At 43.3% G+C, this 21,468-nt stretch overlaps 1 protein-coding gene across 1 annotated transcript in view; it reads left to right on the top strand.

The window, feature by feature from the left end:
* The window catches only part of LOC124545380 (fatty acyl-CoA reductase 1-like), a 163,300-nt gene that overhangs the window by 20,504 nt on the left and 121,328 nt on the right, over nt 1–21,468 (top strand). The window contains exon 2 of the mRNA XM_047124290.1: nt 6,067–6,303. Within this exon, the coding sequence (XP_046980246.1) occupies nt 6,082–6,303 (222 nt within the window). The 5' untranslated portion in view covers nt 6,067–6,081. The remainder of the gene's footprint in view (nt 1–6,066; nt 6,304–21,468) is intronic.

The raw sequence follows: 21,468 nt of genomic DNA, 5'->3' as shown, positions 1-21,468 counted from the left end.
TTCTGATGTGTATAGGCAACCGGAAGAGCTGAGATGGATACATTCTTGAATGCTCTCGGCTTGGCAGACTTCCCAATCACAACTAGTTTTAGTTTGTGGTTTCCAGTTGCATTTGAAGCTGCCATAACTGTGAGCCGATCTTTGCTTTTTTTGTGCCCTAGAGCCCTTTTTTCTTCACACGAAGCAAGTGTTCTCACTGGTAACATTTTAAAATTTAGCCTAGTTTCGTCACAGTTATATTTTTGTTCAATAGACAAATTTTCGTCATTTATGATTTTCTTAAACTCGACGATAAATTTTGAAACGGCCTGAGCGTCACCAGAGAGTTTTTCTCCACATACGTCTAGTTGACGCACTCCATACCTCCTCTTCCACTTGTCGAGCCAGCCCACACTAGCGGCGAAATTGTCATCTCCTTCTTGCACCTTTTTTCTGAAAAACAAAGCTTTTTCTTGCAAGATTGGGCCAGAAATCGGAGCACCCTTCTGTCTCTGTTGGGTATGAACAATACCTCACTTGTTGTTTCGAAGTCTGACTTCTTTGTACTTCTTCGACTGAGAGATTCGTGTGAGCATTTCTGTGAAGAAAACTGTTCCAATTTAAGTCGGTTTCTTCGCCAGTCACCAACACTAACTTCACTGACTCCATATTCGAGAGCAAGTTACTTTATTGTTTCTCCTTTGTCAAGTCGTCTTAGTGCTTCTAATTTTAGATGCAAAGGCTCAAATTTCCTCATTCTTGTTACAGCAATCATCTTTGTAAGGTGTACAACGGAACACACAGTCAACAAACAAAACGACACACAACACTGTACAGTACACGTACTGGAAACTACAGCAGCGTATGAACTCCCCAGTTTTGATCGGTAGCAGCCGGCAGCAGTCGGGGTATTTCGTGCCATACTGACAACAGATGTTCGTGCAACAGGGCAGTGAGCTAATCGTCGGTGTTGATTGCATTGTTGTCTGCTTTGTCGCTGAGCTGTACTCTCCCTATCTATCTTTTTCAATGATGTTTTCATTATTTATAATGTCAGTAAAAAAAAAAGAAAGTAGATCGTTGCAACTTATTCTTTTTTTTTTTTTTTAGAAAAAAAAGAGGCTCGGATTATTGGAAACTTGAACTATCGAGACTCAAACTATTGATATTATACTGTATTATTATTTGGTCTTGTTTATATAGAAATATCCTTGTACTGTGAGGAGTTGTTTCTTATCTCTTATGCTAATGTATTCAACATCTGTGTCTGTTGTAATTTATGTTGGGTTTTGTGAAGACGTTCCTCAAAACTTGAAAGGCCAACATCATCCTGACATTATTTCAATAAACGCAGACATGGATATCTTAAGGATAAGCAAGAATAAATCCGTCCTGTCCTTCAGCACACCACATCATAAAACAACAACAGAAAGGAAATAGCTCTTAAATGTTGAGACGAACTTGCGAAACCACACACTTTTTAAATTATTGTTAACAAGCTACAGCAGCTCTTAGCCGCTGGTTTCGTACCAGGCTATTAGATCTTCGTGTTTCATTTCCCAAGTCCGCACAGAAATTTCATAGTTTCTGCGATGTTTTCAAAGAAACATAGTATTCCAGTCAAAAGAAGTTTGCCATTGGTACAAGGGTTGTAAAATACCAGGACTGGACGAAAAGCTGGTTGCTGCCTTCTTGTAATACAGAAATGTGTCTTCAAAAGCTGCTTGAAGAAGACATCGAAGACAAAATACCTGATCCTGCAGGTTGTGTGCATTGATGATTTCCACAAACAATGCATCTCTACAGACTAGAAATATGACACCTACGAATGAAGAACAGGATTTCGGGTACGTAGTATGAGTTAACCTGCTGAGACATCAAACATTTTAGGCTCCTGTACCGCAATCAGTAGAAACGGGGCCCTTACAGGATCACGTTGAATCTCTCTGTCTGACCGACACTTAAAACCCATTTTCTCACGAACGGGTAAAGGCATCACTTTGAAATTAAAGTAGATACTGAGGTGTACAGAAACTTGGTGGTGTAAAAGACATAATGTTCTCAGTCAACGCTGTCAAAGGTAAGGCCATTTACAGTGATGAGCCAAAATATTGTGACAATCTGCTTAATAGCTTGTTTGTCCGTCTTTGGAACGAAATACATCCCTCATTCTGAGGATTATTGATCCTACAGTTTGATGGTAGGTTTTTGGATGTTCAAAAATGGTTCAAATGGCTCTGAGCACTATGGGACTCAACTTCTGAGGTCATTAGTCCCCTAGAACTTAGAATTAGTTAAACCTAACTAACCTAAGGACATCACAAACATCCATGCCCGAAGCAGGATTCGAACCTGCGACTGTAGCGGTCCTGCGGTTCCAGACTGCAGCGCCTTTAACCGCACGGCCACTTCGGCCGGCGGTTTTTGGATGTACCTGGCGTTAGATGTCTACGTACAGGTCATATAATTCGTGTAAATAAGGGTTTTCTGTTTTGTGTTCACCATAATGGCGCTTTTTAGAGACCCAAATAGGTTCCATAGAATTTACATGAGGCGAATTTGGTCGATGACACATTAATGTAAGATCACTATAATACTCCTCAAACCACTGTAGCATAGTCTGTCGCCGAGACACGGACAGTTATACTGCTGAAAAAAGACATCGCCGTCGGGAAAGACACCAAGCATGAAGTGCTGCGTGTTGTTCGCAGCTGTTAACTTGTCTTCGATTACTTCCACAAGCCCCACACACGGTATCGCGCTGCCGCTAACGTCGATGATGATGATGATGATGATGATTATGATTATGATGTTTGGTTTGGGGGGTGCTCGACTGCGCGGTTATCAGAGCCCGTGCAAATTCCCAACCTTTGCTCAGTCCAATCTCGCCACTTTCATGAATGATGATGAAATGACGAGGACAACACAAACACCCAGTAGTCTCTAACATCGTTGACGGTGGTTGTGGAGGCTACCATTGACATAGTGTAGCATAAATGTGATCCAGCCGAAGAGCTGACACGTTTCCATTGATCGACGGTCGAATCCCTATGGTCCTGTAACTGCTACAATCGTAACTGCAATATCGTTTTGTCACCAAGTGAACACGCAGTGGCGGTCTGCTGTCTAGTTTCTTGTTCAAAAACGTACAATGAATACTTTGCTCCGAAAGACTTGTGCGTTCTCCAGCATTGTGCTCTTTCGGTAGAGATGCCACAGATCACCATCTATCCTACTTCAGAGAGCAGACAAGCCTCCGATCCCCGTATTCTGTGAAGAGTCTTGCACGTTCCAACATTCAACGCCTTGTGGAAGTACCACTGTCATCCTACCTGTTCGCAACATCCACCGTTTGTGTTTCTGACTAGCAGTCATTCCTCGCCAGGTGCCGCTTCTATCGCCTGGACGGGCTTATGTGAATAGTAGGTCTGTGGTCATAATGTTCTGGCTAATCAGTGTATTGTTTCTGTAACCGCTGATTTGACATTAGCAAAGGAAAAAATGTCGTAGGGGGCAGGTGGGCTTAATTTGGTGCGCTGTCCAGGACGGCGATGGTGGGTTTCCCGAATTATCTTTACAGACAAGATGAAGTAAGTTGGCGTATTGGCACTAACTTCTATGCAAAATTCTTGCGTATTTAATTATTCATGCGAAACCTGACGTACCGTTCCCTGTTAATTCACGAAATTTCAGCAGGAGTTCGGAAATCCAGACGACGATTTTTACGGATCAGTATACCAATTTTCTCGATCTTTTGAATTGCTTCAGTTTTCAATAAACATTCTGTGCACCTCCTTTAACATAACATGAGCTCATGCAACAGTTTTCCTCAGTTTCACAAGAAACTTAAGGTTAACTCGTTGCTCCATCCCAATACATTGCGGTTTCAGCCAATGCACTAATGCAAGGACATCAACGGATGACTGCGACAGCAAGACTGAATGACGTACAACAGTTTCCGTCCAGCTGAGGGTGGAAGACGCGTAAACCGTATCAAATACGTTCTAACCTGCTGCAGCACACTCACTCAGTGCTACCAGCAACATGAGTAAAGTTTTCTTACTCAGACGTCTATTTTTGTTCTTCAATATCGCTCTCCAGGCGTTTCAGCTTATCTTCAGCTGTCGGTATGGGACGCACCTCGTAGAAATTTTTCCCTTCTCCAAATCGTTTGTCAGAATACAGAATCCTGATGTTGGTGGAATTCCTGTCGCTTCAGAGAGCTCCATACAAGTCGCACTATGATCTTCTTCAGTAGCGTGTGCCACCAGTTTCAAACTTCTTTTATCTTTTCACGTTTTTGGCCTTCCGTTCCTGGAATTATCGTCTGTGCTCGTACGACCATCACGAAAACGATTGACCCAACGTGAAACTACTATGGCCCACAGTAAACTCACCACAAACTTCCCGTAACGCGTCGGGTTTTTCCAGCGTGAAGTTGCGAACATACCCAGACACACTACCAGAGACTCCTGCGAGGTCCATTTCTACCTCTCACCTATTTTATGTTAGAATACACAGCGAATAAACGAAAACAGGTGCTTCTTACTCAAGCTCCCAACAACATTTGACGTAATTTTCTTTATTGTTGCATCAAAAATCCGCAGTATTGCATTATTTGTGAAATGTCCCTCGTAATTCCCACACCCTGTCCATCAGGATGGTGGAGCAGAAGAGTGACGACCATTCATCAGGGGAAGGTACGCTAGGGTAGCTCAGCGGGACTGCCCATTGTGCTGAACATGGACCCTGCAGGCACAGGAGCTGCCTGGACCTCGCTGTTTGTCTCGGACCATGTGGCCGCGACAGAGGGTCAGCTGCCAGTCAGTATGGAGTCATTGATTCCTGGAGACCGCAGTGGCGGCTGCGTCGAAAGTAGGACGTCATTTCATGACCCAGATGTGCTGATGAGGGCTGGTCAACCCTGGGGGCTTAAATACCGCTGTCTCGCACAGACTGTGTGGTGAAAATGGTGTTTCTGTGGCGTGTGGAATCGGTTTGTGTGTAGCCAGTGTTCTAGGTGCAGGTGTTGCCACACAAAAGGAGTTGGATGTCAGAACTGGCACACAGCCAGGGGTTTCTGCGTAAAGAGGTCGTCGTCTGCTGTTAGTGGATGTAGCAATCCAGTTACTACTCTGGCCTCTGGCAGAGTTACATGCCATTACAATATTAAGCAGGTAGCATAATGGCTGGTCCTATCAGCTTTTGTCCTATCCCATCAATGTCTGTTCTAAATACACCGAGTGACATGGATGTTTCTTTTGTTTTACATAGAATTGCAGAGAAGACTTTTTAACTCGCGGCCACTTCCATTATAGATATCAATACGATTCTTTCTTCTGTCTTCCGATACTCAGTTAGACAGAAACATATTCTCATTCATTTTGTTCCAACACCAAAAGTTCCACTGAAGTACAGAAGACGAGAATTTGGCTTCTGTTTCTTTTTAAGAGTAGTCTATTGTTCTGTGCGTATTCATCTATTTCTCTCTCACTTCTGAATTTATATGAGATAGTAGACATGCGTTATTACTTTCCTTCTTTGAGTCTGATTATCATTTTTACACAGTCATTTCAGTTTCTGTATAGAATAACAAATTAATAAATATATTCCGTATAGGTATGAATAAATGGAAGAGTTGTACGAATTCGTTTAGTACTACACCTAAATATATTACTTTCTGTTTTCCATACTATTCTGTTTTATTTTGTTAGCATTGGTATTGTATCTTTCTTCCAAGACACTATTCACTCCTTGTAACTGCTCTTCGAGGTAGTTAAATGTCTCTGACAGAATAACAAAGCCATCTCAAACGTCTCTGATCTATTCGCTAATCTTTAATCGACTTCGCAATTTCTCCTTGGTTTCTCCTCAGTGTTCTAGCTAAATAAAGCTGGGGGTAGTCTATAACGTGCGTCAGTCTCTTCTCAACTGCTACTCCTCTTTCACGTCCTTCGTATCTTATAGCTGCAGTCTGGCTTCTGTACAAGTAGAGAATAGACCTTTCCTCGTGTATTTCAACTTTGCAACCTTCAGAATGTGTACTCAAGTATGTAGCGTTTTCTGATTCCATGTCCCCTTTTACAGGAAACAAATTCTCCAATGGTTGGCGTGGGAAGAGAGGATGCACGTTCAGGTCCCCGAGTGCCACAGTGGTATGCGGGCCGGTCAGTGCTGGTGACGGGGGCCACGGGCTTCCTGGGATTAGCCGTCGTGGAGAAGCTGCTGCGGTCCTGCCCTAAAATTGGCACTATCTACATGCTGGTGCGGCCCAAGCGTGGACAGGACCCTCAGGAGAGGCTGGAAGCCTATGTGTCCAATGTGGTGAGTGTCCCTGCTGTTTCTGATGTACTACGCAGAAGAGCCAAAACTTTATGAGCACTACCTGGTGGAATACCGACGTTTCAGCACTGACTGACGTGGCTTTGTGGAAACATGACGCATTAAAGAAGGTTCAGAGACTGAACAGAGACGAATGGAGAATCATTATAGTGAGGATACAGGGCGCAAACGGAGAAATCATGTGCGGTAATCCATTTCGCCAAAGAGCAGATCGTTATGGCCTGCCTAGGAACAAACATCTCAGAAACAGCGTAACGTCTGAGGTGTTCACAGTGAATAAAGGTGAAACCAAGAGTAGGCGGCTAACTGTTGGACACCCGTGTCACATCACAGAACCTGGAAGCTGGAGACTTGCCCACTCTACAAAACAGGATTAGTGGCGATTTATGGCACATCGGTCGACAGAGTACAATGCTGGTGCAAGCAGAAATTCTTCAGAGCACACTTTTAGGATACATCGTTTAACATGGTACTCTATTGTAGACCGCCACCACGTGTTCCTGTGTCCACCCAACGAAATGATTGATTACTATTACGATGGGCACAGGGTCATCGAGGTTGCACCGAGAAGCAATGGAAGGTTGTCGCTTAGTTGCATGGCTCACATTTATTGCTACACCAGGTCGATGGTAAGGGACAGATACACCACAATGCTGAAGCATGCCTGTTTGTAGAATGTACCGTGCCACATATGCAGTCTGGTAGGGGCAGCTTTACACTCTGCGGGACGTTCACCTAAACTTCCACGGGATCTTCGGTGGTAATGTAAACCATAGCGACAGCTGTCGACAACCTGAACATTGCTGCGAACCACGTGGATCACTTCATGCTTGATGTCTTGCCTGGAGTGATGACATCTGCCAGCAATTATATCAAAAGGTCAGAATCGTGTTACAATGGGTGGATGGGGCATCATAGTGAATCCATGTTGATGTCGAGGCCACCCAAGTCGCCAGATATTAATGCAAAGGGACATATATAGGGCAATGTCGGGTGCTAGCTCTGTGCCCACAAAATACTGGCCCATAATTTATAGAAATTACGTTATCTATGCGTAGGTATTTGGTACCACAAATCTTCGGAAACCTACCAAGTATTTTCAGAATCTACCTCACACTGAACTGCTCCTGTACTCCATTCCAAAGGCAAATCAGTACACTATTAAGACGGCTCATCATTGTATCTTGTGTAATAGTGTTTGGACACCTGACTCCAAGTATGTCAGGATCGTCGTCTCAGGATGATATATAGGATGAGTGAGTGCTACCAGCTGCTCAGTGATCCAGGAATGAGAAACGTACTATTAACAACACCAAAAAACTGCAAATGGTAAATTCGCCACAAATTGATAGTGCATTATCCATTTCATATTGGCCCAATTCCTACATCTACCTACAGACATGGTCATATGCATGTAGCTTGCGTGGGGATGGTCTGTTTTACCTGTTGTATTACTATCTCCTGCCCTATATTTCGGGATTGGCGCCAGAAGTGATGGTACGAGAGTGAGGTGTTCCCTAAAATGTACAGACGTGCCCGACATGTGTGACTGTCGTATGAGTAGAACGTTTTAGCTTAATGTTCACTGGTGAAATCATTTCAATTAATTGATATGGATCCAAATACTAGATGAGTAATTTGTTTGGCCCTTCAGAGTGTGTAGGCTCATCTACATTACCCAGTGCCCTACTCTGCAATCAACTGCCTTTGGACTGCAGTGTCCCATTTGTTCCTAACGTTCTAGGGCTTTCGTATTTGCTTTCTATGCCTATTTCCATACCTTAAAAACGTGCTTGTGAAATGCTTTAAATGCTGTCCATTCTTCCCCACTCTTTACTTTAACTCTGTAGCGGCACCACCGTTTACGATAGGAAAAAGTTATATTCGGTGCAATATTTCTGAGCTCGCAAGTTACAGCCAGGCGTGGGCCGGTTGACAGTAAGTTACACTTACCAGCGGTTGTGAAGTAGAATGGAGTTCACAGGGCTGTAGAACCGCTGAAAAGAGTAAACGCAGCGGTTTGCATGGCGCAAGTTACAGGCAGAAGGGGCCCACTGGCCCAGCCTCGGTGTTCTGAGCACATGACTCGGAGAGGTGCATTAGCCTGACAGAGGCGCACAGCTGCATATAAATAGGCGCCGTTTCACTAACAAGGCATTGAAGTATGGCACCTCTCCTGGACGGCAGGGTGTGTCACCCCACCGACTGAACACAGCGTTCCAGTCCACGGCAGGTCGCTGTTCCGACGCTCTGAGACCAATGTGGTGTCCACAGCCAGCCAGCGGCCGGCCACGCCACAGCTAGCTACTGCGGGCAGTCTTGTTGGCTCCCAACACGCACCGGAGTCATCTCGAAGCGAGGGCCGCAGATTCGGACGCCAGATCGTGGGCGCTTGTTATTGCTGCGATTTTAGCCACACCGGCGAGGAAGCCCGCCACAGGCACGTGCAGCTCCCAGCGGGTGGCGCTGAGGCAGCGGGGTCGGAGACCGCTGAGTCAACTGCAGATGCATCCTGACGTTATCACAACTCCGCTGCTGTACAAGGCTGTCACACAGGAGTGTGCTGCATGGGTCGCTGAGGCAGCCATTCCGTGTTAAGCCCTTTCGCAGACAGCAAAGTGGTGTCCTCAGCACTGTGGGTCCCGGTGGCACATACCGAGAGAAACAGGGGCACTATAGCTGGAAACAATAAATCACTCAGGAAACTTGGACCAGTTTTAATGCGGCACATCCTGACAGCTCATCCTCGTCCAAAATTCCTCTACAACTAGAACATTGATAGTATTTTACAGATACATACTAAATCATATTATGATAGGCCTGTACTTTTCTTTGTAATAAATCGTGATGGCTTATGGTAGGAGGATGTCCCAGTTCTCATCATCGCTATCGAGATAGTAATTTGAAGTTTGTCATATTGTCCTATAGTGACCAGAAGTTTTTCATATTGTCCCATGCACTGGCTCTGTTCCTTCACTGGCCTGTGAATGTCATATGCTTCTCCTTAACTTAGGAATGTCCAGTAGATGACAAAGCTGTTTCATCAGTTCTGACATAAGATTGGTACTGTGATTTGTAGTTAATTTTTCTGGAACCCTGAACTTCACAATAATTTTTTTTACCACTGCCTGTATCGCTGTGTTGGCTTTCTGATTTGGGATGGTTACTAGCCCCACATAGGGTGAGAGCCAATCTGTAATGATTATTACAAAGTGATTCTTTGCCAGCATTTTCTCAAAATATCCTTAGATGCCCATACCAATCATTCCAAAATTTCTTATTAGTTGCTGGTAGTTTCTATAGTGGAATGCAATGATATTCAGGTCAGTGTGGTCAGTGTACACATGGCACACAATTTTTCACATGCTAATTGACTTCCTGTTTGTGCATGTGCCACCAGTACTGATCATCAACTTGCCATTCAGTGGTTCTTTGACTCTCATGTCTCAATAACGTGTAATCATGTGCCTGTTTCTGTACACCCTCATGGAACACGGCTAGAATCACAATACATGGTCCATGTTTTGTTTTCTTAGACAACTCACAGTTGTGCACAATGTACTGTGTGTGCATTGGAAATAGCTTATGTTCCTTGTCAGCTGGTTCCACTGCCTTCCACTCCACAGTGGGGTGACCCCCTGTCTGTAACATACAAATGTGCCTACTGAGGCCATCTCCATTTTTAAATTACTTCAAATTAAACTCACATACATTCAATGCGTGATGCATTAATCTACAAGGTGAATCCTTCAACCCCAATAACGATTGTAACTTGTGTGATACGTTATCACGTTAATATCTTACCATACAATTAACTATGGATATATGTCATGCCATATATGAGGCTTTGCGTTTCCTCTCCATGGTAGAATCATTTCTCTTTGCTTTCTTTAACTGATGCTAGGCATTGCAATCAATATGTACCAACCAATCGATTTCTTGACAGTATGCAGCTCAGTGCACGATCACTATCAACACAAGAGAATATGAAGTTTTTCTCATAATTTCGAAAAACCAACACTGGACTAGTTGTAAAAAATTCTTTCCATATTCGTTAATGCACCACGTATTTTGATGTCTAGTGCAACATTACTCGTTTTTTTTCCCAGTGAATGAATAATACGCCAAGTTGTTTCTGAATATTTTGGGACAAATTTTCTACAGTAATTTGCTAAAACTAAAAAAATCCAACTCCTTCTCCATCTGAGGCATTATACAATCCAGAGCGGTGTTCCCTTATCAACATCCTATCGAAAGGCCAACCTGAGTTACACTTCTTGCAATGTGAAATGAATCCGCTCCATAGTTACATAGAATCAGGTGGGCCGTGTGCCATCACTTAAAAACTTCCATTAACCATAGCTCATGCTTCTCCACATTCTTTAGAAAAAACAGTCCCGTCATCCAAATGAACCCTTGATTTTAAAACTCATAAAATCCTTTCCAACAAATACTGTAATGTACCGGTCAAAATTTAAAACCCAGACAGCATGCAATGATATTAGTACTGTACTGAAGGAACTGTCAAACGCCAGTTATCCCTCGTCTTCCAGTGCTACTTCTCATTGATGGTAACCACTGCATCGATCTATGGTTGAAAATAACTTGCACCGCCGCAAATTTTTTAAAGTTTCTGTTATATCTCGCATTGGGTGTTGTGGGTTGGCAGGAGAGCCAACACCAGGTTACAAGAGGAAGCCGAAAGGCACGCGTTTTAGCTCACGTAGGCTGGCGTGAGGTCTGGAACAGGTCAAGGAAATTAGAACTTAGAAAAAACGTACGTAGCTGGTGGAATACATGACTTTCATCCATAAATGGTGAACGTCGGTCTGACGGTACATGTATCACAAGATCAATAGCAACTGATAATGGCGCCTTGCTAGGTCGTAGCAAATGACGTAGCTGAAGGCTATGCTAACTATCGTCTCGGCAAAGGAGAGCGTATTTTGACAGTGACCCATCGCTAGCAAAGTCGGTTGTACAACTGGGGCGAGTGCTAGGAAGTCTCTCTAGGCCTGCCGTGTGGCGGCGCTCGGTCTGCAATCACTGATAGTGGCGACACGCGGGTCCGACGTATACTAACGGACCGCGGCCGATTTAAAGGCTACCACCTAGCAAGTGTGGTGTCTGGCGGTGACACCACATTGGGCACAAATCTGTAATGGTACAATTAACATATCTATAATCACAGCATAAATGTATGCTTGTGTTCCACCCATACCGTTTTTCAGGAAAACAGCCATGGGTGCTCCTAAAGGACCTATACTGTTTCAATGAAGTTGTTCTGTAACTGTTGGTTAAAGAACTTCTCCATCGTTGGTAATATAAGATGAGGCACAAAATATGACATACAGTACACTGATGATTGATTTCCTGCTAGCATTGTGTACTGCATCACTGGAAATTCTCGCAAAGAATCGCAAGGATTAAGCAGGTCTATTAACAACTTCTCCAACTCTAATTTTTCCAGAGTGCTTCGTACATATAGGCGCACAGTCACTTCTAATTTCTTGAGGGATGTCTTCCACGTCTTAGAATCATGTCTTTTGTAGTTTTATTCGAAACGTGAAACTAATCCATTTTAATGTGTTTGATGCAGGCTCTGATACAATTGCATTTCTCTGTTCTGCACATCGAATTCACAGCTGTGAAATGATGTATATGTAAGTTCACCAGCTTATTACCATAATAGTAAGAAACCTTTATTAAGAACACAATCGAAAGAAGTTTTCTGCAAACAAGTGTGTGGAAGATACGATATTTTAGGATTACAGGATTACACCGTGAGACAAGCATCAGAAGTAGCTTGGAAATGAACAAGGGCGCGAAATTAGCTAATAGCAAAAGAATGAAATAAACCGTTTATTTCAAAAACAAAAATGGCCTACAAATTAAAATGAATTTTCTCAAGCACTTATTCGGTGGCGGACATGAACAAGTGCTCATAGCTTTTAAGGTATGCACATTACAGCCACGATTACACAATATTTTGTTTATTGACCATTCCTCCTGAGACATAATGTAGCTCAGCTGATCTTCTGACCAATGACCCAGCTTTGCAGCTGTGGACAGGTTGTCCACAAACGCTAAAACATCCTCTGCTGCTTTACCTGAAAAAGGATCAACTAAGCTAATGGTATAACATCTAGATTTCGTACTGATAAAGTGGACAATGATCTGTCCTATTACGAAGGGATGCATAAGCAAGTCTGTGTTGTCTGCCACTAATTGTGGCTTTTATTCCAAACAGAGTCAACTGCTTCCTGAATGATAACCACCTGTTCTTCTGATTTAAACACTTTAAAGCCCGTTTGTATAAAACAACGACATAAACAGGGAAGGTTAAACCTAATGTGATGTCATTCTACAAAACACTGCTTAATATTTACTCCTGAGGGCTATCCATGCAAAATCATTGCATTCATTGGCATAATGCTCTGGCCTTCTGGTTTAGAAAAATATTACTGACGAGGACTGAGCGCAGGGGACACTACGTACCAATAAATTACACAGTGTACACCTAACTGGGAGCATGTAAGTATATGTTTCTCTCATGTTACCCCTAAATTCGCCCAAATCAGTGCCTGAGCTCATCTTGACGGAACCAACTTTTAAACCAGCTCTCCCGTCTACGTGTGGAACTGTTGAAAATACGAAGGATGTAAAATATTAGAAAATACTTGTCTTGACTTGCTACCCTGCGATGGCGATGCTGCATCCAGACACATGACGCTCGATGTTTCAAACTAACTTCTGACATAAATCGTAATAGTGTGGGGGCTGGGAGAGGATGATAGGCCTCACAGATGGTGTGCAGATGTGCACTACCAGCTTCCCAGCTGTCATGGAATGCTGAACGCTGTATTAACAGCAACTTCACTTATTGAAATGCTTGGGCACAATCTGAAGGCGATGACTGAACGTCAAGAATTGAGTGATAAGAACTTCAGCAAAGCACTTGGTCATGTGAATAGCTTGCACCTAGCGAGGACGCAAGCAAACGAGAATACTGACACAACAGAAGGCGCGCCCTTGCCAACGTTACTCCTGCAGACTTCAGGTGGGCAGCAGAAGTTGGTGCACATCTATCAAGCTATGCCACAACAATGGAGGGCTGGGCATTTGGGTAGCACAATGATCCCAAACCCTGGTCACCTGGACGACGATCTTCATGCCTACCATTCGAGCCCTGGAAGCTTAATATCTAACAGCGAAGCATGGACAGCAGCTAGTAGATAATGCATATAACATAGACGAAGCTGAAAAGGCTATGTGGGACCCCTTAAGGACAATCAGCTGCCACCTTGTAGGTGGCCCTGTTTTGATGGCTGCTACCAGCCCTCCGCGCATTAAATCTAGTAGTGACGTTTGGACAGCAGCCAGTAGATGATTCAGCTAGTCATAGGCGAAGATGAGAGGACTACGTGGATGATCAGAAGCCAGATGTCCCTCTTTCTACCACTTGTCCTGTAATAATTAAATCTAGCATCGATGCATGGACAGCAGCTATAAGATGATCTAGCTACACATAGACAAAGCTAAGAGGGCCATGTGGGGCCACCTGAGGACGATAAGAACCCACATGAGGTCACCTGGACGGCAGCCTTCCTTTATATGGCTGCCACTCGAGATCTGGAATCATTAGATCTAAATGTGAGGTGTCGATAGCAGCTAGAAGATGATTCAGCTAGACATGAAACTGAGAGGACCATATTGGACCGCCAGTTGCAATGGAGTAGGTCTCGTTGATGGCGGTGATTGGGGACGAGATACAGATAGGCTCCAGTGATGAGTATTTACTGGCACTTGGCCTGGTTTTTTTACGACCCGGCGTCACTTCTAGTAACGTAGACGCCTAAGGAGCGCAACACTGGGCCTCGGCGTGCGGTGATACAGGACACCACTGCAGTGGTCTGGCCCTTACGCCATGCTGCATCAGCGCCTGTCCAGCCTTGCCAGACAGCTGGCTGACCTGCATGCTGTGGTTTGGCCGTCTGGGTGGAGAGATGCTGGCGCCACATCTGAGATTTTTATCCCCTACCTTCACCGTATTGTGACGAAACTGGCTTTTGCTGTGAGCTGAGAGTGGCGGAATTTGCATTAACCTCATCCGTTGTGGGCATAACTGATGCAAAGTGCTGTCAAATGTAAGGAATTTATCTTAGAGCTATTATAAAAGACAAGAGCAACGGTACAAGCATAGCGACGAAGACAGTTAACAGCATTCCAAAAGCAGTGTTTATATTAGAACACCGATCCGAGCCACACTTGACAGCTGAGCAGTGATGGGAGTGTCGATATAATCAATGCTTTACTTTTTCTCGCTGCCACTTATGAATGTTGATTGTTTTATTGATGAAATATCTTATGGGCAGGCATAGCTGGACGAAAATGACATCACAGTTATGTTAGTCTTGGACAAACTTTGGAATGAAAGACAGATAAATTGGAAATAACATGTATGTCTTTCGTCTGGTGAAAGCAGGCAAATTTAATAAAACATTACAGGTATTCAAGGTTGTGGTAGGAATGTGTAGACTGTAAGATCTTATCGCGAGGTTTTGTTGAGTAAGTTTAGATATACTGCAGGTCATTTAAACCATAGTTTGAAATTAGATCAACTTTGGGAGAAATTATAACACCACAATAGAATTACAGTCGGTGGTGGACCATGCGGAAGTGTGGGCTGATTCTAACTGTAGAGAAAGTTAATAGCGCAGACTTGAAGAAAACTAGTAATCTCTTCACCCCGAGTTCCTTAAAGAATAAAACTCCCACATATAAAACAACTTTACATGTCTGATTGTAAATGCCTTAATGTGTTAAATATTTGGCGTTAAGCGTGTAAAATCTTTAGGATGGAAGTGACAAAACGCTAATTATTTTGGTTTCATCAGTTTGGCTTTGTTTACAAACTGTTACACACTGGCCGTTCCCTTGGCTTTGACACATTCTGTCAACTAAATATGGTTTTTATTAGAATTAAAAAATGAGAAAAACCATTTCCCATATTTAAAGTTAAACAGCTGAAGTGGATAGCCGCAGGACGTATTACTTTCATTTGTGCGTTTTAATCGTCATTATTCATTCTTTCCGCCTCGTTGGCCATTTCCTTGTGTTTTATCCGTGCTGTTTACTTAAGATACTGTTGGGTAGACCCAAACACTTACCGTTTATGAACTAAAATTGTCTGTACTGCATCAGACAAGGGCAGAGCGGCGCTTACAATCCAGTAAAAACGCGCCTGTTCGTCAGCGTCCATTGCGTCGTATCTCTTGAACTACATGTGGCAGAATGATATAATTCTGCAGGCGCGTTTAGGTGTATGCGTGGATACCATTTGTATGTTGTGTTCAAAATGGCTCTGAGCACTACAGGACTTAACAGCTATGGTCATCAGTCCCCTAGAAATTGGAAATACGTAAACCTAACAAACCTAAGGACATCACACAACACCCAGTCATCACGAGGCAGAGAAAATCCCTGACCCCGCCGGGAATCGGACCCGGGAACCCAGGCGCGGGAAGCGAGAACGCTACCGCACAACCACGAGCTGCGGACAGTAAAGAGTAATCAGTAAAAACGTCGTACCTGGCACTGAAGTTGCACTGCACAAACAGCAGAAATTTCGTAAGCGATAAACTTGTTCTTCCTTTCATTATTTTGCAGTGGGTGTTAAGAGAAAAATTATCAAATACAAGGCGACTATAGTCTGGGTAACTTGTACATCACGTTACACTGCGTCTAGACGTCTACACAGTTTCTGACTTTAATAGTTGACTTACTGCGTTAAGCTTTTAACTTAAGTTTATATCTTTCAATGACTAGATTACGACAGTATCTCAAATTTGAAATTCGGGCAATAATCATATTAAATACTAAAAGTCAGTTTAATGTACCACGCAGAAGCCATTAGACTGGCAGACTCCAGCTGGGACCTTGTAACCACGTAGGAAGACAGACAACGTAAGTGAGGGAAATGTAAACAGAATGGTAGTAGGAAGAGGTGTTGCTGGTCAGAGAATCAGGAGAGTCAGAGAGAGAGATGGACAAGCCAATATTGCAGGAGAGGAGGGGAGATCATGTATAATCAAGGTAGATATGACAACACAGAAGACCACAGCAGTGAGGGTCCATGTTGATGAGGGACGGTTTATGGAATAAACAGCAGCTTTAAGAAGATTATAGACAGAGTAATCAGAAATCAAATGGACAGGAGAGAAACTGAGACCAGTGGAACTGTTCTAACGCCATGTTACATATATGTGAGTGTTCACCATTGTATGTAGCTGGACAGGCTGCAATGATACACTGACATATCAGAGTAACTCGTTTTTGGAGAAAGTTTCTTTTTACTATACCATGCCTATTACCATAAATTTTTGCTTTAATATAATCGCGAATATCGTTGTCTATTTTAGAAACAGAAACAGAAGTTTCATCTTGTCCTGCCAGTGCAGCAAGATGACAGTGAGTGTGAAGCAAGATGACACGGAAAATCTGATGATATGCATGTCACTGCTCAGTACACTATATGAAAGATATTAGTTTTTGCTTTAAATGTTCTTATTCCACCTTGTGTACTTTGTTCTCAACCAAGTTCTGTTTCGTAATTGTGCTTCTTGAAACTGTTGCAACTTGTCGTTTTTCGTGCATCATACTTTTTATGGCACTGGCTCTCAAACTTTTTGGTGGTGTAACACATTTATAATAATATATATTTTATGTAGCCCTAAAATAAGTTAAGACTTGTTTTGTGATAGTTCTTTCATTATAACCATTTAATGTGCATCACACAAAATTGTGTACATTATACACTATTGAATTTTACAATAATATACAAAAACTGCTCATAAGACTACAGTACACGTAATAACATTGTACTGATTGCTGTGTAAATGAATAAAATCTTTTCCTTTTGATAGGAGGTTATGAACCGTTCTTTTTTTTTAATTTTTGACCAACTCTTTAATGTCAGGCTTGATAGAAGAGGGTTGAAGACGCATGTTATGTTCAGTATCCAGTCTATGGCGTTAATTTGTAGCTGCATATGCTTAGCATCCCATTTCACACTATTATCGCGAATGGGAGAAGAACAGTCACAGCCTGCGTGACAAGTTGTGGATAAATCATCAAGTGTCACTGTTTTGAACAATGATTGGATGCTTGATTCTGATGTCATTTCTAAAACAGATTCTGCAAATTCTGTATGAAATGATTATGAACCCGTTAACTTCATTTCATTCTTGTATTCTGCTCTTTAGAAAAATACGTTTGGGAAGATGCTCAGCTATCACAGAGACATTTGATCGATTCTTGAAATATTTTATCTAATAGTCTAATAGTTCTCATGTCACACCAACGAACATGGTCAGTACTAAAAATTTTTCTAGTTCTCTATTGCCAACATAAACAATCCAAACATTTATTTTTTTAAGATAGTTATTTTGTTATTATTGGTATTGAAAATGATTGTCTGGTTTCCACGGGAATACAGATTTACGAGTAATTCGTTAATTTTTCCACAGATAGCCACCAAAAATCTTAGCCTAAACAACCAAGCTACATCGCTCAAATGTTCATTTAATTTGGAAGAAATGTCAGTCATAAGAGCTTATAATAGTTCGAATAATATTGGTAAGATGTTACCCGGAGATAACCATCTAACCTTAGTGTGGAGTGGTAGTGTTTTATGATTGGTCCCGTAATCTTCTCATAATACTGAAGAGGGTGTGGGTTAACGTAATTGATTATTTTTACTCCTTCATAAAGAACGAATTTTATATTTTCCAGAATATTCTTTATCACGAACATTTGTCTTTAGCACGACACAGTACTACAGTTTTGCACTTCACTTTATGTTAGAAGTATCGCTCCAACTGTTTTAGCAGTCATTACCTTGGCTCCATCATACCTAAACAATCGTAACAGTCGTGATGATTTATTGCAGATAAATTGTTAACCACGTAAAAATTCTTTCGTTCGTTCGAAAGTGGTACGGTAGAAAGATGCTTCGCAGATTTTTCATGTGTTATGTCTGCCACAAATTATAAGCGACAGTGTGTGCTTCACCCGCTTGTGCAATGTGATAGCTGACTACATATGATGCCTTCATGGTTTTTGTATGCACAGTATGGGTCGCTGTCGCCATGCGTTTTTACTTCTTAATAGTTGTTCTTTCTTATGTATGAAAAAGTTCTTAACCTTTTTTTTTTTTTATTCCACGAGTATCGTTTGAAAATTTCGATCTTCTTATCAGATACCATAGATTTGCGTGTAAATAGTTTGCTATATAATATGCAGGAAGGTGAACCGTTAGAATAAACAAATTTGAAACTGGTGTAATATTTGTCACAATTCCTTTTTTTTCACTTGCAGTGAGTTGTTACATTTCTTACTGTTTGAAATCACGGAGCCTGAAGTCGTTACGTCACCTTAAGTCATGGTCTCGATCGTAAACCTTTGAGGTTGATGTCATATCATCGTGGAGAACTACCTTTGAACTGTAAATAAAAGATTTTGTAGCTGCATCTTAAAGGCACCACTCCGTTCTGTCTTTCAAATCCAAGAGTTCAGTTTTACAATAAATCATAGAATAATATCGAAGAAAGACACTCAGTTTTAAAACTGTATTCAGTAACAAACACGAATCGAATATATTGCAGTCCGAGAGCGGTGCGCGGATTCGCCATGCCGAATTGTACTGTGCGTTGCAATCGCAAACTTGAGTCAGAACTGCCCTCTGTGCTGCGCGGCGCAGGTTCATATTGTCCTGGGAGGGGCGTGGAGGCTGAAGCATTGATAGCGAAAATATGAAATACAGGGAGCTTGAAGTGTTTGACGGAGAATAGTGGAATGTTTTTAGTATGTGTGCCAATGAGACAGTGCGCAGGGAATTAAACAGAGAGAGAGAGAGAGAGAGAGAGAGAGGAAGAGAGTGAGGGAAGGAGAGGAAGAGAAGGAGAGAGCGTCAGCAAAGCCGCTGGATGTCCGTGTCTGTAGTGGCGAGTATTGAGTAACCAGATACCCACTTGTACAAGTTAAATTATTTTGTTTGCAGTTTTTCATAGTAGCATTACTGTAGTTTTATTATGCTTATTTTCGCCTACTACGCTCTGTGCATATTCATTTATGTATGTTCCACATGTTCTGATAAGGCAGTGGTTCAATTTCCACCAAACTCGATACAAGTATCACCCCTGTGGAGTAAGGTTGGTTGGTTTGGGGGATTCAAGGGACCAGACTGCGACGGTCATCGGTCCATTTTTCCAAATACCAAAAATACCCACAGAGAAAAAAAAAGTTTAACAGAATAGGAGACAGACGACAGAACAAAAGAAACGTAGACAAGGACCAGACAAAACGAAATAAAATCACACAGAGTGTGACGGTGGTTGGCCGACCATAGGAACAAAAACGGAAAAGCCAACCACCGAGAACACATTAAAAACTGAGTTTAAAACCGTAGGCCAAAGGCCAGAATCAACACAAAACAATAAAATAAAACATAAACACTCAGATTAAACGATAAAAACCCTCTGCCCGAATAAAACGCAAAACTAAGCCAGCCATAGCAGGATCATCTATTAAAAGGGCAGGGAGCGTGTCAGGCAGTGCGAACGTCTGCCTGAGCACAGCTAGAAGCGGACACTCCAATAAAATCTGGACCACAGATAAAAATAAAACGGAGCCGCAGCGACACAGAGGGGGGTCCTCACGGCGCAATAAGTGGCCGTGTGTCAGCCGAGTGTGCCCAATGCGCAGCCGGCAGAGGACAACAGACTCCTTGCGGGAGACCCGCATGGACGACCGCCACACAGTCGTCGTCACCTTGATTGGACGGAGTTTGTTTGGCGTGGGCAGATTGCGCCATTCAGTGTCCCAAAGTGATAGAACTTCGCGGCGTAAGACTGCCCGCAAATCAGTCTCCGGGAGGCCAATCTCCAGAGATCGTTTACTGGTGGCCTCTTTCGCCAGGCGGTCAACATTTTCATTGCCAGGTATCCCAACATGGCCAGGGGTCCGCACAAAGACCACAGAGCGGCCGCAACGGACAAGAGTATGCAGGGACTCCTGGATAGCCATCACCAGACGAGAACGAGGGAAACACTGGTCGGGAGCTCGTAAACCGCTCAGGGAATCGCTACAGATCATGAAGGACTCGCCTGAACAGGAGAGGATATACTTTAGGGTACGAAAGATGGCGACCAGCACAGCAGTGTAAACACTGCAGAAATCTGGTTCAAAAATGGTTCAAATGGCTCTGAGCACTATGGGACTCAACTGCTGAGGTCATTAGTCCCCTAGAACTTAGAACTAGTTAAACCTAACTAACCTAAGGACACCACAAACATCCATGCCCGAGGCAGGATTCGAACCTGCGACCGTAGCGGTCTTGCGGTTCCAGACTCCAGCGCCTTTAACCGCACGGCCACTTCGGCCGGCTCAGAAATCTGGCAATGAACGTTGTTCGGAATGGTCCCCTAGAGTTAACGCATAACCGACACGACCAGCAACCATCGAACCGTCAGTGTAAACAACGCCAGAGCCCTGATACGTGTCCAGGATTGAATAAAAGCGGCGGCGGAAGCCCTCTGGAGGGACTGAGTCCTTCGGGCCCTGTGCCAAGTCAAGCCGAAGGCAAGGGCTAGGAACACACCATGGGGGTGCACGCAAAGTGGCACGGAAAGGAGGTGGAACAGTGAAAACCCTAAGCCCGGAGAGAATTTCTTTGACGCTGACTGCGATCGTACAGCCTGACCTACGTTCTGGCAGATGGACGACCGATTGCGGGAACAGGAGACGATAGTTTGGATGCCTGGGCAAGCTAAAAGCATGGGCAGCATAATCGGCCAGTAAATTTTGGCGCCTTAACCTCAATGGAGGGACACATTCCTCCGCAAGTATGCTGTTCACTGGGCTGGTCCGGAAGGCACCAGTGGCAAGTCGTATTCCGCTGTGGAGGATTGGGTCCAGCACCCGTAGCGCAGATGGGGATGCTGAGCCATAAGCCAGGCTCCCATAATCCAGACGAGACTGGATTAACGCCTGGTAGAGCCGTAGGAGAGTAGATCGGTCGGCGCCCCACCTGGTGTGGCTCAGGCATCGCAGAGCATTTAGATGCCGCCAACACATCTGTTTAAGCTG

This window comes from Schistocerca americana, chromosome 8 (assembly GCF_021461395.2).
Source record: "Schistocerca americana isolate TAMUIC-IGC-003095 chromosome 8, iqSchAmer2.1, whole genome shotgun sequence".
NCBI lineage: Eukaryota > Metazoa > Arthropoda > Insecta > Orthoptera > Acrididae > Schistocerca > Schistocerca americana.
The sequence above is the reverse complement of the archived record's forward strand: the minus strand, read 5'-3'. Positions and strand labels throughout refer to the sequence as shown.